This window comes from Canis lupus, chromosome 26, assembly GCF_011100685.1.
Source record: "Canis lupus familiaris isolate Mischka breed German Shepherd chromosome 26, alternate assembly UU_Cfam_GSD_1.0, whole genome shotgun sequence".
Classification (NCBI taxonomy): Eukaryota; Metazoa; Chordata; class Mammalia; order Carnivora; family Canidae; genus Canis; species Canis lupus.
This window is the reverse complement of record NC_049247.1, coordinates 5,685,136-5,699,501: the sequence shown is the minus strand read 5'-3', so window position 1 is coordinate 5,699,501 and position 14,366 is coordinate 5,685,136. Positions and strand designations below refer to the sequence as shown.

At 56.1% G+C, this 14,366-nt stretch overlaps 1 protein-coding gene across 29 annotated transcripts in view; it reads right to left on the bottom strand.

The window, feature by feature from the left end:
• The window catches only part of NCOR2 (nuclear receptor corepressor 2), a 211,459-nt gene that overhangs the window by 22,899 nt on the left and 174,194 nt on the right, over positions 1-14,366 (bottom strand). For 24 of the 29 annotated variants that reach the window (XM_038574764.1, XM_038574765.1, XM_038574763.1 and 21 more), the window contains 7 exons: positions 11,146-11,266; positions 10,073-10,229; positions 5,605-5,769; positions 4,685-4,824; positions 3,863-3,965; positions 3,524-3,628; positions 3,106-3,209 (listed from right to left, as the gene is read on the bottom strand). In XM_038574764.1, coding sequence (XP_038430692.1) covers positions 3,106-3,209; positions 3,524-3,628; positions 3,863-3,965; positions 4,685-4,824; positions 5,605-5,769; positions 10,073-10,229; positions 11,146-11,266 — 895 coding nt within the window. The remainder of the gene's footprint in view (positions 1-3,105; positions 3,210-3,523; positions 3,629-3,862; positions 3,966-4,684; positions 4,825-5,604; positions 5,770-10,072; positions 10,230-11,145; positions 11,267-14,366) is intronic. The other 5 variants (XM_038574768.1, XM_038574792.1, XM_038574791.1 and 2 more) reach the window with 2 other exon arrangements.

Sequence of the window (14,366 nt, the reverse complement as noted above, 5' to 3'; positions counted from 1 at the left end):
TATGCCATGTGGGGCCAGTTGATTCTTTGTTGTAGGGCGCTGTTCTAGGCATCGCAGGACGTTTAGCAGCATCCCTGGCCTGCACCCACTGGACGTCAGAGCTGCACTGTGCACCCCAATCTGCCCCCTTCCCAAAGTGTGACCATCAAAGATGTCCTTAGACATTGCCTAATGTCCCCCAGGAGGCAAAACTACCCTCAGTGGAGAACCACTGCCTTGTGTGGGCTCCCCACAAGGGGAGGTATTCAAGCAGAGAGAAAGCAGCCATGTGAAGTAGCATCCTGCCTTAGGCAATTTTCAAGAACACGAGCACAGGGATCAGAACAGAGTGTGGAGTCAGATGGCTGGATGGCAAACAGTGGCTTTACCAGGGAGTTGCTGTGTGACTTCTGTCAAGTCACTCTGCCTCTCTGAGCCTGGACATCTGTACATCTACAGAATGGAAATAATCTCTGCATGTGCAATTCTCAAAGGCACTTGGCACAGATAAGCTGTCCCCCAAGTCAAGAGGTCTGTGATTCCACAGGCCTTTTCACAGATGTGGGGTCCTACTGTGTGCCAAACCCTGGACCAGTGAAGCCCAACCAGTCTCCCCGTGGGAACTCCTCTGCTGAGAAACATCCCCCTGGGGGGGAAGGGCAACAACCGGCAACCCCTTGGGCTTTTGCTGCAGACCTTGATTTGCAAGGATAACAGCAAGAGCCTCTAAATGCACACGGGCGCCCTGCCACACTCTGAAATGACTGTGCACACTGTAGTGTAAACAGGCGATCACTGGGCGGCAGTCCAGGGGCAAAATAGGAGGACACGGCAGTGACATCCCCTCTGGAAGCAGCTGATACCAGCACTGGGTGTTGTCAGAATGGGGTACATACTGCGGAGAGTAGTGGCTTACCAAATAGCACAGGGGATGATGGGGAGGGGCTCTCCTGCTGGGGCTGAAGGTGGTCCGTGTCCTCAGGCTACACTGTTTACAGGTGCTCTCCTACTCCAACAGAGGACAGAAACCTGAAGGACTGCAGACCCTGCCCCTGGGGACAATACACTGGACAGACTTGTGTGAGTGTGGACACTGTTTGCCTGAGGCCTGTTTCAGGGACAAGAGCTTGCAGCCTCATAGGGTGGGCCCCAGCGAGCATCACTCCCAGGGTGGGGGTAACACTGGGGGAGCACAGTGCTGGGGCTTCCTGGAGCCTCCGGGGGGATATCGCGATCCCTGCCTGCCAGTGCCCGCTGGGGTTGCAGATGTATGCGTCTGTCTGCACACGTGTGTGGTCCGGGCATGATTTCATCACCACCCGGTGGCCAGGCTGTGGGAAAGTCTGACTCTCATGCATTTGGGCAGCTGCCACCCTCTGCGCCAAAGACAATCGAAGGGGTGCAAGTGACTGAGATGGTGTGGGTAATAGTTGCCTGGAAACCTGGGGTGGACGGGTGTCTAGGGCCTGCACATGTCAACCATTCAATCACAAGAAAAGAAACTCCACAAGAAAAGAAACAGTGAGGAGTACTTTTACTAGAGGGGAAACCGAGGCAGGAAGACTGCTCCCTGCTTCAGCAAGTGTGCAGCACAGCTGAGACCTGAACACCCTGGCCTGACTTTTGCCCCAGGTACCTGTTCTTTGCACTCAGCGAAGCTGAGGAAACAGCCTCCCAAAGCCTGTTATTTCAAAATCTACAGCTTTCTCCTCTGTGGTGTGATCTGAGGCCACTGGGCTCAAACACACCTCACTACAGGCCAGCCTATGGCCTGAAGCTCCACCACAAACGTGCGTGTGGGTGGGGCAGGATGTGCTGTGCGTGCGTGACTGCTCCTGTCCATGTGTCTTTGTGTTGGTGAGCCCATGTGTCTGTTTGTCCATATGCCCTGTACATGTGAGTGCACCTGCATTATATCCATGTGTGTGCCTGTCTCTGTATGCAAGTATGTCTGAGCATGTACTTCTGGGCATGCACACATCTGTGTCTTAGCTCCTCGCCCTCTGACACGGCATTCGAGAGCCAGATGCATTTGGCACAAAACTGAGTCCATTACTTACTAGCTATGTGACCTCGGGTCTAATCTCTGAGCTTCGCTCTTCTTATCTCTAAAATGAGCTGCAATAGCATGGACTCTGTGCCAGTGTAAAGTGTCTTGTCTGGAGCTGGGTAGAAGGGAAAGGAAAAGAAAGCCCAGGCTGCTCAGGACCCCACTTCCTGCTCGCTAGCCAGGGAGGAGAGGGTTAAATGATCCCAGGGGCACGGGGAGGCCCCACTCCACACCCCTCCCCCACCCCGACCTCTGTCAAGTGGAGAACTGATCCCCCCAACCCTAACACCGGAGGGCCTTCCAATCAGCTCCCTCTGCAAACCCGGGGACAGGGACGGGGCAGATGTCGTTAGGCACTCCCTGCTGCAGAGGTAAGTAGGGCTAGAACGCTTGCCTCTAGCCCTCAGGCTGCCAACACCACAAGGTCAAGGCTGGCACAAGAACAAACCTCTTTGTTTTCTGGGACTTAAGTCACAAAAGGGGAGGATAATGACAGCACACGATGGGCCACAGTGTGGCCCAAGTGCAGAGCACCTGCCTACTGACACCCCGACACCCCAAGGAGCTCTGTTCATGCTCCAGACACCACAGCCTCTCACTGATCCTTGTGCAAGCCAGAGACACTCCCATATGCCGTTCCCCGAACCGGGAATGTTGTTCCCTGAGATGCCTGTGGGGCTCATCCTCCACAAGTCTCCCCACTAACCTGTGTGGCCGAGCTGGCCCCAAGCATTCTTAATCTCAGTATTTTACTAAATTTGAAGCCCTGGGTACCCTGAAGCCATCTGTGCAGTTTTCCCCCTGTCTACTGCCCTCTGCTACCCTGCCAGCTCCTTGGGAGTAGTGAGTTTTGTGTTTTGTTCAGCACTTCAAGTGCTGGCTCCGAGTACACAAGAGAAATGACCATGAGTTGCCATCCCCAGGACATCACCCCATCCATCAGGACAGGTGCCACAAAGTGATGCCAGAGGGAAGAGATGGGCTAGCCCACTGCTCTGCCTGCGGTCAGGGCTGCGTCTGGAGATGCTGCCCGCTGGGCCTCCCCCAGCCCTCAAGCAGTGGCCCAGGACACCTACGTGGGTGATGGAGCCGCGGTACGTGATGGGGCTCTCAGGAGGCACCCGCGTGCTGGGAATGCCCTTGGTGATACTTCCTCCTGGAACCGAGCCCAGGGACGTCCCTAAAAGACAAGAGACACAGGGCATAAAGGGTGTCTGCAGCCCCTTCCCAGGTCCCAGTCCTAAAAGCCACCCTGACCGTGCTCCTGGTGACCCACAAGACCCCCTTGGTGTCTCGGTGCAGAAGACCCCATGCCCCTAAATGGGTGAACAATTATGAAGATAAGCTTTGGGATCCTCTGGGAACGGACAGTGTTCAGCAGATTCTGGATAAAAGATCCTGTTCCTGTCTCAACCTTTCTCCAAAGAGCTGAGGGGCAGCTGTTGGGGATGTAGGGCAGACTCCAGGCCTCATGCCCACCCCTCATGCCCTCACCTCTCAGCACAGACGTCTCTTGGGCTGTGGGTACCCCCAGGCTCTCCGGTGGCCCAGCCTGGCCCCGTGGGGACAGCTGCTCCTGCTTCACTCCGCTGAAGGGCGCTGGGGATGGGCAAGAGCAGTGAGCCACACACCACTAGGGTACAGACTTGGAGGGAGGGCCCCCACCTAATCCTACCCAGGGGCTGAGGTCCAGCAGTGCCAGGGATTTGGAGTGCCACCCTCCCCTCAAGTTCAGGCCACAGTCCCAGGGGCCAAGCTGCTTTCCCTCATGCCCCCAATACGGACAGCTAAAGCCAAGCCTGGGCCATCCAGGTAGAGGGCCCAGATCCTTACCCAGCTTCTTGGGGTCCATGGCGAGGGGCAGCCCCATGGTGATGGGGCCCACAGGAGCCTTGGCGTGCTCGGAGTATGGGACATGGAGCTGCACTGACATTCCCTGTGAGGGGCAGAGGTCCTGGGGTCACAGGGGCCCCCTCAGTCCCTCTACCACATGCCCAAGCCCAGCCAGAGTGCCCTGACATCCCCTTCCACAAGAGCCTAAGAGGAGGGGAACCTCAGAATCACATGCAGGTCAGAGGAGCTGCTCAGCTGAGTGATCATGGACAAGTCCCTGGCTCTCCTGAGCCTTGATCCCCTCACCTGTGAAGTGGCCATCATGACCTGGTATGGTTTAAAGGAAATGGTGCATACATGTGGTCTTGGACAGAGTGGATACTTCGCCCCCATCCCTCACCACACAGGTGGATAGGTCAGGGGGGCGAAGGGGCAGATAGTCCCAGACAGGCTCACCACATGCTATGTGTCTAGTGCATTCAATCTTCAATTTCACAGAGCGGAAACCGAGGCACAGAAAGATTCTGTAACTTGCCCAAGGCTACACAGTCTGGCTGTACAGCCCATGCTCTTGACTACCCCAGAGTCCCAAGGTCCTAAGTGCCAGAAGCAAGCTCCAGCCAGCTCACACTCCAGCAGTGCTGGGCAGAGAGGTGACCCTGGCCCCTTGAGGGCCCAGTTCCCTCCTGGCTATCATTGCTTCCAATGCCCCCACTTTATAGATGGAAAGACCGAACCCCTAAAAGAGGAAGGGGCTATTCTCTGGGCAACAGGCCACACAGATGCTCCTGGGGGGTGGGGGTGCTAACCCTCCCGCCTCACCTGGGAGATAGCACTCATCTGCCTCTCAAGGACGCTGGGGTGCTTAGTAGAGGAGATGAGGGGCGGCGGGTTGGAGATGGTGGGTGGGCGTGGCAGGACGGGCCGGACACTGTCGTGGAGGCCCAGAGGCAGTGGGTGACCTGTAGGGCACACATGTGTCCATCATGGGGCCCCAGCAACGGTCATGCCCCTGCCAGACAGACCCCCCCCCCCCCCCCCGCCCAGGCAGCTTCCTGTCCACACATGCCCCTCTGCTGCTCCTCCCATCTCTGTCCTGATGAGTTGCTGTGTCTTTGGTTCAGATGCCACACTCAGAAGCCTCCCTCCACCCTGTAATAGCCTGGTCCCTGGCCCAAGCCCCTCACCTCTGGCCCAGACCCTTTAATTGGTCTCCCTGTTCCCACTTTACCCACTACCCTACCTCTGCCCTGCCCCAGCCACTACCCATTTCCTTCCCAGGAACCAAAGGGATCTTTCTGAAGTCTTCTGGTTCACATCCTCCCCGCTGCTGTGAACCTTCCATGGCTCTCCACTGCTCCCAGAAAGTCTTAATCTCTGACTCAGCTTTCAGTTTCATCTGACCTGGTGCTTGTGGTCTCCCCAGGCTTTTCTTTCCATGTATCCATTCTTTAGCTCTACATCACTGGTAGAAGACAGAGCCCCCCCACTCTTGGGCTACCCCTCACCAGCTCAAGCACCTCCTATGGCTCCCTATTGCCAGTGGCTTCAATCCTAGTCCTGCAAATTTCTCAAATCTCAACAGATCTTTTCTTTCATAGACCAAACCATCCCTCTCATTGGGTCCCATCACACTCTAAGATCCTTTTACATGTAGTTCAAAACCAGTGCAAATAGTTGGCACTGTGCTGGCTGACTCAGCATGGCAGCTGAAGAGCCCACGCGTGGGCCAAGCTACTCACCAGGTGGGGCGTAGGAGAAGGCCGAAGGGTCAGGGGTGTGCGGGGAGGCCTTGATCACCTCACGAGGGGGCACAGGGAAGGGCAGGCCTGACGTCCAGCATGGGGCCTCCGTGGGCAGCTTCTGGCCCTCGGGTGCAAAGGCCGGGAAGAACACAGGCTTCTCTGCTGAGAGGACGAGGCAGGGCAGTCAGCCATCCTTGGCCAGCCCTCAGGGACCCAACGGCCCTGGCCACCCCTGCTCAACCAAGGCCCTCTGTGCCCACAGTACTGGCCTGGGGTGAGAATGGGGTCTGGGCCAAGAGTAGTAGGGGTCTATGTTGGGAGCCCACCAAGTCTGCAGCCTGGCACTGCCCTGAGCCCTTGTGATATTCTGCCTGGCACAGGAATGTGTCTCTGGGCTGGGGTTCTTGGCAGCCTTTGAGATCCTCGGGAGCTTCTCAGTTCCAGTGTGCCAGGCAAGCAAGGGGCCGTGGACAAACCTCCAAAGCAGGGGCTGGCAACCGGTGGCACAGGGCCTGCTGCCTGCTTTTGTACAGACACTTGTTCTGGAGCATGGTTGTGTCCGCCCATTTATTTATTGTCTATGGCAGAGCTAAGCAGTTGCAGCAGACTGTCTGGCCCATTAAGTCTAAAATATTTACTGTCCAGCTCTCTCTAGAAAAAGCTGGTTGGCCTGTACACAATGATGAAGGCTTTCTAGGGTACGTACACCCTGGCAGGAGGGGTGGCCAGGGGTCCACTCTGGAGAACTACCACCACCATGGCAGCCTATTTGTTGAACATGTACTATGTGTCAGGCACTGTGCTAAGCATCCTACCAGCGTGGACCCAAGGAGCCTCCTTAGCTTATTAGTAGGCTTGTGAGAAAGAGACTGTTACCAGATCTGTCATACAGAGAGAGAAATAGGTACAGACACATCAATGGAGTTTTGTAAGGTCACCAGCAAACATCTGGCCAAGTCAGGATTTGAATGCTCAACTTCTTGGCCTGTGTAGCTGCAGAAAACATGACAGGAAGGTAATACCCTCCCAGAGCCTCCCATGGGCCAGAACTTCTCCAAGTGCTTGTGTGCACCGACTTGTTTATCCTCACTACACCCTAAACAGAACTACCATCATCCCCATTTTACAGATGGGAAAACCAAGGCCAGGAGAGTTGAGGTCACCTGGTCAAAGGCCCACAGCTGGCAAGGGAGGGAGCTTCGAGCCCAGGCAATCAGGCTATAGACTGTGATCTTAGCCTTCACTAGATGCCCTGCCCACAGGAAGATGAACTACCACTGGCCCCAGATTCTCAGGCCTAGGTACACCGTGTAGACCGAAGGCCAGGGACTCAGGTCCACCATCATGGCGTTTCCCCCTGCCCCTCGCCTCCCACTCTACTGAAATCTGCCCCAAGCTCTGGACCTCTCCCTTGAGAACTGGCTGAGAAATCAGGCAGGAGACATAACTTGGAAACACCAGAACTCTCTAACTCCTGGGACAGGAATAGTAGGAAGGTGTCATCTCTTGGGCCACCTCCAGATGACAGAGGGAGGTTCTGAAAGCCCAACGAGGTATGGCAGCAGAGTGTTAGCATCGATTAGTGATGCCTGCTGTGGGCACAGCAGGTGGCAGTGGAGGCGTGTATTCTCCAGATCTTCCCTCTCTCCTAAGAGAGACTGAGTCGTCATCCCCCCCTACCACCACCACCCACCCCGCCCCCCGGGCCTATGCCCTGGTGAAATGAGCAGCCCACAAGAGAGGGTCACAGGTGCAGAGAACAAGTCAGTGGAGGGATTCCACAGCCCCTCAAAGAGGCGCCCCCACAGGGCCTGCCGTGAACACCCAGGCCTTGCCTGTCCAGCTGCCCGATCCTATGTGCACCTCGGATGCTTTCTGCAGCTCAGCTTGGGCTGTGCCGGGCGGGGGTGGGCTCCAGTGCTGGAAGGGAAATCTGCGGCTGGGCCAGGCTGGGCAGGAGGCCGAGAGCCTGGAGAGACAACCTGTTCCTCCAGCTGGCCCCCAGGGGAGCTGAGCGACTGGCTTGGCTGAGCTGCTCCATGCAAGAGCCAGGCAGCAGGGAAGGCTCCTGAGAGACCAGAGAGGTAGTGCTGGGTGTCAAGTTCACACATGTGCCTACAGGCACTGAGCAGCAACCCAGACCACATGAGAAAAGCACACAGCACCTGATGCCAGGGGCACTGTCTACTGTGGGGAGCCATTCCAGGAAAAGGCACAACCCTTGGCTAGACTCAGAAACCACTGGTGGCAGCTCACTTTCTCCCAGGACAGGGTCTATGGTCTGTCCCAGCAGGTCCTGGCTGGCCCTGAGTGGTGCCCAGCCACCCACGGGCTGCCTAGCCCTGCTCACATCTGACACTGGCCAGAACTGTTTGGGCCCCAGGCATCATTACACAGCAAACCCCTGGGCTGGTGCCCCAAGCCTGGAATGTCCTCCAGAGCCATACTTCGCTCTTGTCCAGCAAACCCCATCCCTACCACGAGGTGTCCTGGTCCTAGTATGGGGGGCTGGCAGGGTCCTTAGAGAAGGCACACGCCCTGCCCTCATCCCCACATGAGACCATCCACAGACCCCACAGGCTCTGCCTCTGAAACAGACTCCTAGTGCTCCCCCTTCCTCCCTACCTCCATGGTCACCCCTGCAGTCCAGGCTGCCACCACAGCTGGTCAGGAATAGCACTGTGGCCTCCTCCATCTGCCCACGACTCCCTGTAGCCCTTACCCTCAACAATGACCAGAGAGAGAGAGAGAGAGAGAGAGAGATCTTTCCAAAATAAAAATCAGATTATCCCCCATAACACAAATATATTAAAATTCCTCTGACAAGGCTTCTCCCACACCTGAGACAAAAACTATGGCCTACGAGGCTTTACACAATCATGGGTCCCCATTTCCCTCCTTGACTCTCCATCTTACCCTTTCCACAGCCACAGCGACCTTCTGGAAGCTCCCGAAACACACCAAGCTTATCCCTACCCCCAGGGCCTTTGCGCATGCTATTTCCACTGTCTGGAATGCCCTTCCCCTATATCTTCCCATGACTGACTCATTATCTCCACAGAGACCCCTCCTCACCCTGCTTTGTTCTATTTTAATTGCATGAACAAATCTAAAGTCATCTTGCTTCCTTTGTATGTATCCTGGCTTAATATCCTTCTCAATTAGAGAAAGAGCTCCCTGAATCAAAGACTTCATCCTGCTCACTCCTGAACCCCCACCGCTTAGCATACGACTTGGCCATCGCAGGTGTTCAACAAATGTCCTGGCCCAGTGGCCACAAGACAGTCTGTGTGCTGGCCAGGATGCATGGCCACCCATGTGGGTGGCGTCTGAGACTTCCTGCAGCAGGTGGAAGCGGCCACAGGGAGGCAAGAGGGCAGGCTGATGAAACAGGGAATATCTGGCAGGCCTGTGTCACTTGTGGGAAGCGTGGAGCCATCTTCCTTCAGGGACAGCCTTCCTCTTTGTCCTCACACAGGTAAGCAGCACCCCCCTCAAGAGGCCTGTGGCCAAGGGCCAGCCTGGCTTTCTAGAGAAGGGCTGCTCTACCCAAGAAGGGGGTGCGCAGATGGCACTGGCACTGTGCTGCTCAGGGAGGGGGCTGGGGTCCTGTTGTCCTTATACCCCTAGAGCAGCTAGTAGAAGCCTAGGTTAGCCCAGTGTGGGGGAGTCTCTGGAGGACCAGCGCCCGACACCCATGATGCACACGGCACATGTGGCATGCCAGGCTGCTCTGGGAGGGTGCCTCTTTGGGGACACAGGCCTGGAACTTCTTGGGTCCAGTGGGGAAAGGGAGGCAGAGACAGAACATCCAGAGAACAAGAAACCCTGCTTACCTGTCTCCTGACCTTGAGCTTCACGTGGCAAAAATAAAGCATGCCCTGGGCACTTGCTACAACACAGCTGCTCAGGGAATTACCCCACGGGCTCCCCAGTGAACCCAGTGACCTCGGCCTAGAATAAGGTCAGGATGAGACCTCGAGGGGGCAGTGCTTCCTGCCCAGGCCCCAGAGTTGCTGCCAGCTGGGCACTGAGCCTTATGCATGATTCTAGAAGCTCATGTGTGGGCTGAATCACATGGAATCAGAGCCTGAGTCACAGACGTATGTACGTGTATATACAATGCTTTTGAAAATGTTTTAAAGTTGCCAACATTAAAAAACCACATCTCAGGTGAGAACATGGATTTCTGGCTTCCCTGGAAGCACAGAGGCAGGCCTGTTCTGCCCCATGGTGACTTGGCTAAAGCCAGTATGTGCCTACGTTAGGAAGAGCAGGAGTCCTCAGATTCACTGTGGTTCCCCCCATGCCCTGCCTTCTTCCCCTCCACCTGCCTGTTTCAGCTGGCCTGCCCTGCCATTCTCTGCTTCAAGTCTGCCATGGCTGCTGTGGATGCATAGACACCCCTTACCCCTCATCACTGTCATACCCCTACTCACCGCCGTGGCCACGGGCACACACTCACCCTCCTTGTCGGCAGGAGGCACAGGGCTCCTGCTTTTGCCTCGAGGGCTGCTGCTGGGCTGCTGGGGGGTGTCGTTCTCTGGCTGCAAGGGCTGTGGTGGTGGCAGAGCAGGGGGAGCTGCATCCTCCCGGGGGGGCTCGTGGACTTTGGTGACCTGCTGAGAGAAGTGGGAGACGTGAATATCTTAACAGGCCTTCCATGAGGCACAGAGATCGAGAATAGCCTTCCAGGCCCCCTGCACACGAGAAGCCTGAAAGCCATGGATGGCAGTGAGGTAGCCAAGAGCACATGGCTTAGGAGACAGGAAGGTAGGTCTTTGCACAAAGTGTGTAGGATGTGGCCGCGCATCTCAGCTACCTAGTAGGGAGCCCAGGCTCTAGGACCCTGTGGGTCTGAGAGAGATGGGGATTGACCCAGCCCTGGGAGCTGCCAGTATAGCCTAGCTCACACTGTGCCCCTCACTCAGAGAGCCCCTCAGCCCGCAGCCCCCAGCTGTACTTGGGAAGCCCAGGAACACTTCCTCAGAGAGGAAAGGGCTCCTCCAAGGGGCTGCTCATGTAGCCTGGAGATTCTTCTGGAAGGCCTCCTCAAAGGGCATCATGTTCTGAATGGGTGGGTGGGACCCCACCCTTCTCCCCACGGTGCTGTGACAGCCAGGAGATCTCCTGCCTTCCCTGGTCTGGGGGAGCTCTGGAGAACCCTTGGGAGGCAGGGTTGGGCAGGGCCACTCCAGCTCCAAGGGCCAGCAGGGGTACCCTGCTGGAAGGGTAGAAGGCAGCCCTGTGGGCCACAAGTTCCCTGGTTCCTCCAGGGCCCCACCCTACACGACTGCCAGCTCTCTGGAGCTGTTCCTGCCTCATCTCCATGGGGATTTTGCCAGCAAACAGGAGGCTGCTGGGAAGAGCTGAGGAGAGGGAGGCTGCAGGTGCTGCCCACCTCCACCCCCATGGAACTGTGCACCTGCCCTGATATACTGCCTTATTGAACCAGAGGGGAAGGGCGGGGGGCACAGAGGCTGTGGCCTTCCTTGGCAGGAGTCCTGGGGTGTGGGAGGGGGGTGCCTGGGCACTCACAATTGGGGGTATGGCAGCTGCCCGCTGCTTCAGCTGCTTCAGGTCCAGAGGCTTCTGGGGTGAGGCATTGGCCCTGGCGTCACTGGTCGGGGTGAGGAGGCTGGGCCGCGGTGACAGCAGCCTGAGGGAAAGACAAGGGTCAGCCCATAGGCTCACAGCTGGCCTCTCCTGGCTCCAGCCCTATATAACCGGGCTGGAAGGACTGCCAGAAGGGAGGCAATTGTCCAGGGTCACCTGGCAGAGGATATCAACCAGGACTCTGGGTGGGGACCAGGGGGAAGGGGACTCCTCCCTCCCTCCTTCCTCTGGTCTCTGCTGGCTCCATGAGGAGCTGAGATCCGTTCCAACCGCAGCCCAAAGGCCCAGGCCAGGATCAAACACTCCTCTGAGAGAGCCCACAGCAGGCAAAATCCCAGGGAAGCCCAGACTTCGGGCCTGCACCATGCAAAGCCCTTTGGAAGCTACGGGAAAGCCAAAGAATCAACTAGATTAAGGTTTGGTGAGCTTAAGAGATTCAGAGAGATTATTCATCACCCGAGTGTGAGGGGCTCAGGCACCAGGGCATGGAGTTGAGTGGATCCCACTTACCAGAGGACAGAAACCTACCCACTTAGCCAGAATGCTCCACTAACTAGAATCTTACCATTTACATAAGAGCTTAAAGCAGGTAGACTGCAGGCTTTGTGTGGAAGGGTTGGTCAGCAATAAAACTGTCTACCTATTAGCGAAAAATATGGCCATGAGCTGAACCAGGCCTGTGAGCACTGGGTTCCCCAAAACGAGGTCACATCCATCTGCTGTGGACATGCAGAGCTGGGCACCAGGACAGGGCACACAGTGGGGCCGAAGCAGATACCAGGGGAAGGGTCCCTCCCATTGAGGGCTGCACCTGGGCAGAGCCTACCCTGCGGGGTGGCTCCTGAGCTGTTCACGGGTGTCACTTCCTTCAGGATGTCTTCAGGGATTTCTAGGAAATCCCAGAGTATTGGGCACAGCAACTTGCTCCAAATCCCATCTGGCTCCCTAGTTGGCATGAGGTCTCCAAGGCAGGAGCTCAATCTGCCCCAGCCTCAGACCCTCAACCACCCACTGGGGCTGCCAGGTTCCTGCCTAGTTCTTGACTCTCTCCTACGATCTGTACTTGCTGAACACACAACAGACCTGGTGCTATGCTTGCGGAGCACAGAGACCCAGGATCCAGTGTCTGCCTGCAGGATGCCACAGATGACCAAACACGGTGCATGAGGGCATCGGCCATGGGCTGGGATTCACCCAGAGGGCCAAGCTAAGGCTGGGTCCCCCAAGCCAGAAGGTCCTGTTGGCATACCCCTGTTGTGTGCTTCGATCATACTGGGTCATTCCATGTGTAGACTGTAAGCCATAGCCACTGCCTTCCAGGTTAGAGCTGTGACAACCAGGATGTGGCTCAAGCCACTCTGCAACCCAGCAGCTGGTGCCATACCCCCGTGATGAGGACAACATGCCTCTTTCCTGTGGATGGAGCAGGGCAGACACTTGACTTGGGGCCTAGGTGCCCTCCACTCTCTATGGTGGTGGGGCTGCCGAGCCATGGCCATGACAGGCTGTCCTGTGGGTACCTGCCTCCCACCCGCATCTGCCACACGCTTGGCTGAGCAAAGACAGACATGGTGCTGCCTGCTGGGGCTACCCAAGGCGTGCAGGCAGGGCCGGGCACAGGGGAAGGTCATCCTGACTTTTCCATGCTCGGCCGGCCTCTATGGTCCTCCCCACTTGCTCACTCTCCCTCCCGCCCTCACCTCTCCAGCCTTCCACACCCTGCTCATGCTCTGAGGGTTTCAGGGCCTTTCCTGTAGCGGCCATTCCTCCCCACTCCCCTCCACTTGGGCCTCCAGGCCCACGCTTCCTAATGGGACTAAACACTCATGTCATCAGCTGTCCTGCTGCTGCCACCCTACCTCAACAGCCACCACACGCGGTCTCCCCTCCCCTCTGCCTTCCAGCACCCATTTAAACCAACCCACATTTGTAAACTTCAATTTAAAAATGAATATGACTGTGCCGCTTTGGAAGAAGTCTGGCAGTTCTCAAGAGGCAAAACACAGTTACTGTCTGACCTGACAATCCCACTCCTGGGTGTGTGCCCAAAAGAACCAAGAACACAGGCCCACAGAAAAACCTGTTTACCAGGATGGCAGCAGCACCATCACTGTAGCCAATGGGAGGAAAGCACCCAGATACCCAAACATGCATAAAAGGATGACCAACACACGGTCTGTTCACACAGTGGACTGTGATTCAACCACAAAAAGGAATGAGTAGCTACACCTGCTACACCATGGATGGACCCTGAGAACAAGATGCCAAGTGAAAGCAGCCAGACACAAAAGGCCACATGTTATGCAAATCCATTGATATGAAACATCCGGAAGAGAATCCGCAGACGGAAGAGAGGTGAGTGGAGGCCAGGGGCTGGGGGTGGAACGTGGAGTGATGCTGAGGGGCAAAGGCTTTTTTTCTGGGGTGACGGAAACGTTCTGGAGTTCAACGGCAGTGATGGTCGCACGCCTCTAAACAGGCTCAAATCCGCTCAACTGCACACCTGAACGGCTGAATTGTACACTAGCTGAATTATTGCTCCATAAAGCTGTCATGAGAAGAAAATAAAGAACGTACTATATGCTAGCCAGGAAATCAAGAGATTAACTGCACTGTTCTAAGAATGACGTTCTATTGGACTTTGTATTGGACAGGTGTACAAAAATACAAAACTACCGTGAAACATACACATTAAAGCTAAAAAGTAACATTTCATATCAGCATAAGTATGTTTTTATAACACATATGAAATGAAGTGTTTGTGTCCCACCCTGATTGCCAGCCAACGAGGGCCATTCCCTGGGGTTTGAGCCCTGCCTTGGTTTCCCCACAGCTCCTCACCCAGGGAGGGACAAGCCACACCAGAAAGAAGGGAACAGGGACTGCCCCTCAAACACTTTCAGCAAGCAGCCAGTCTCAGCAGAGACCCAGACTCCTGTTTCCTGAGTCCCCCATGGAGTGAGGGCAGGAGCTCAGTGGGCCTTGGATCATGGTGCAGCACTTCACCATTTATGAGTGGCCTCCTGATGCCAGCCCGACCTCTCACTGTAAGAGGGCAGCATCCAAGAACAAGGGTGTAGGTTCAAGTCCTTGGCAAGCCTTAGGGTCTGGAACCCCAAAGGAGCAGGAAGATACTTAGCACT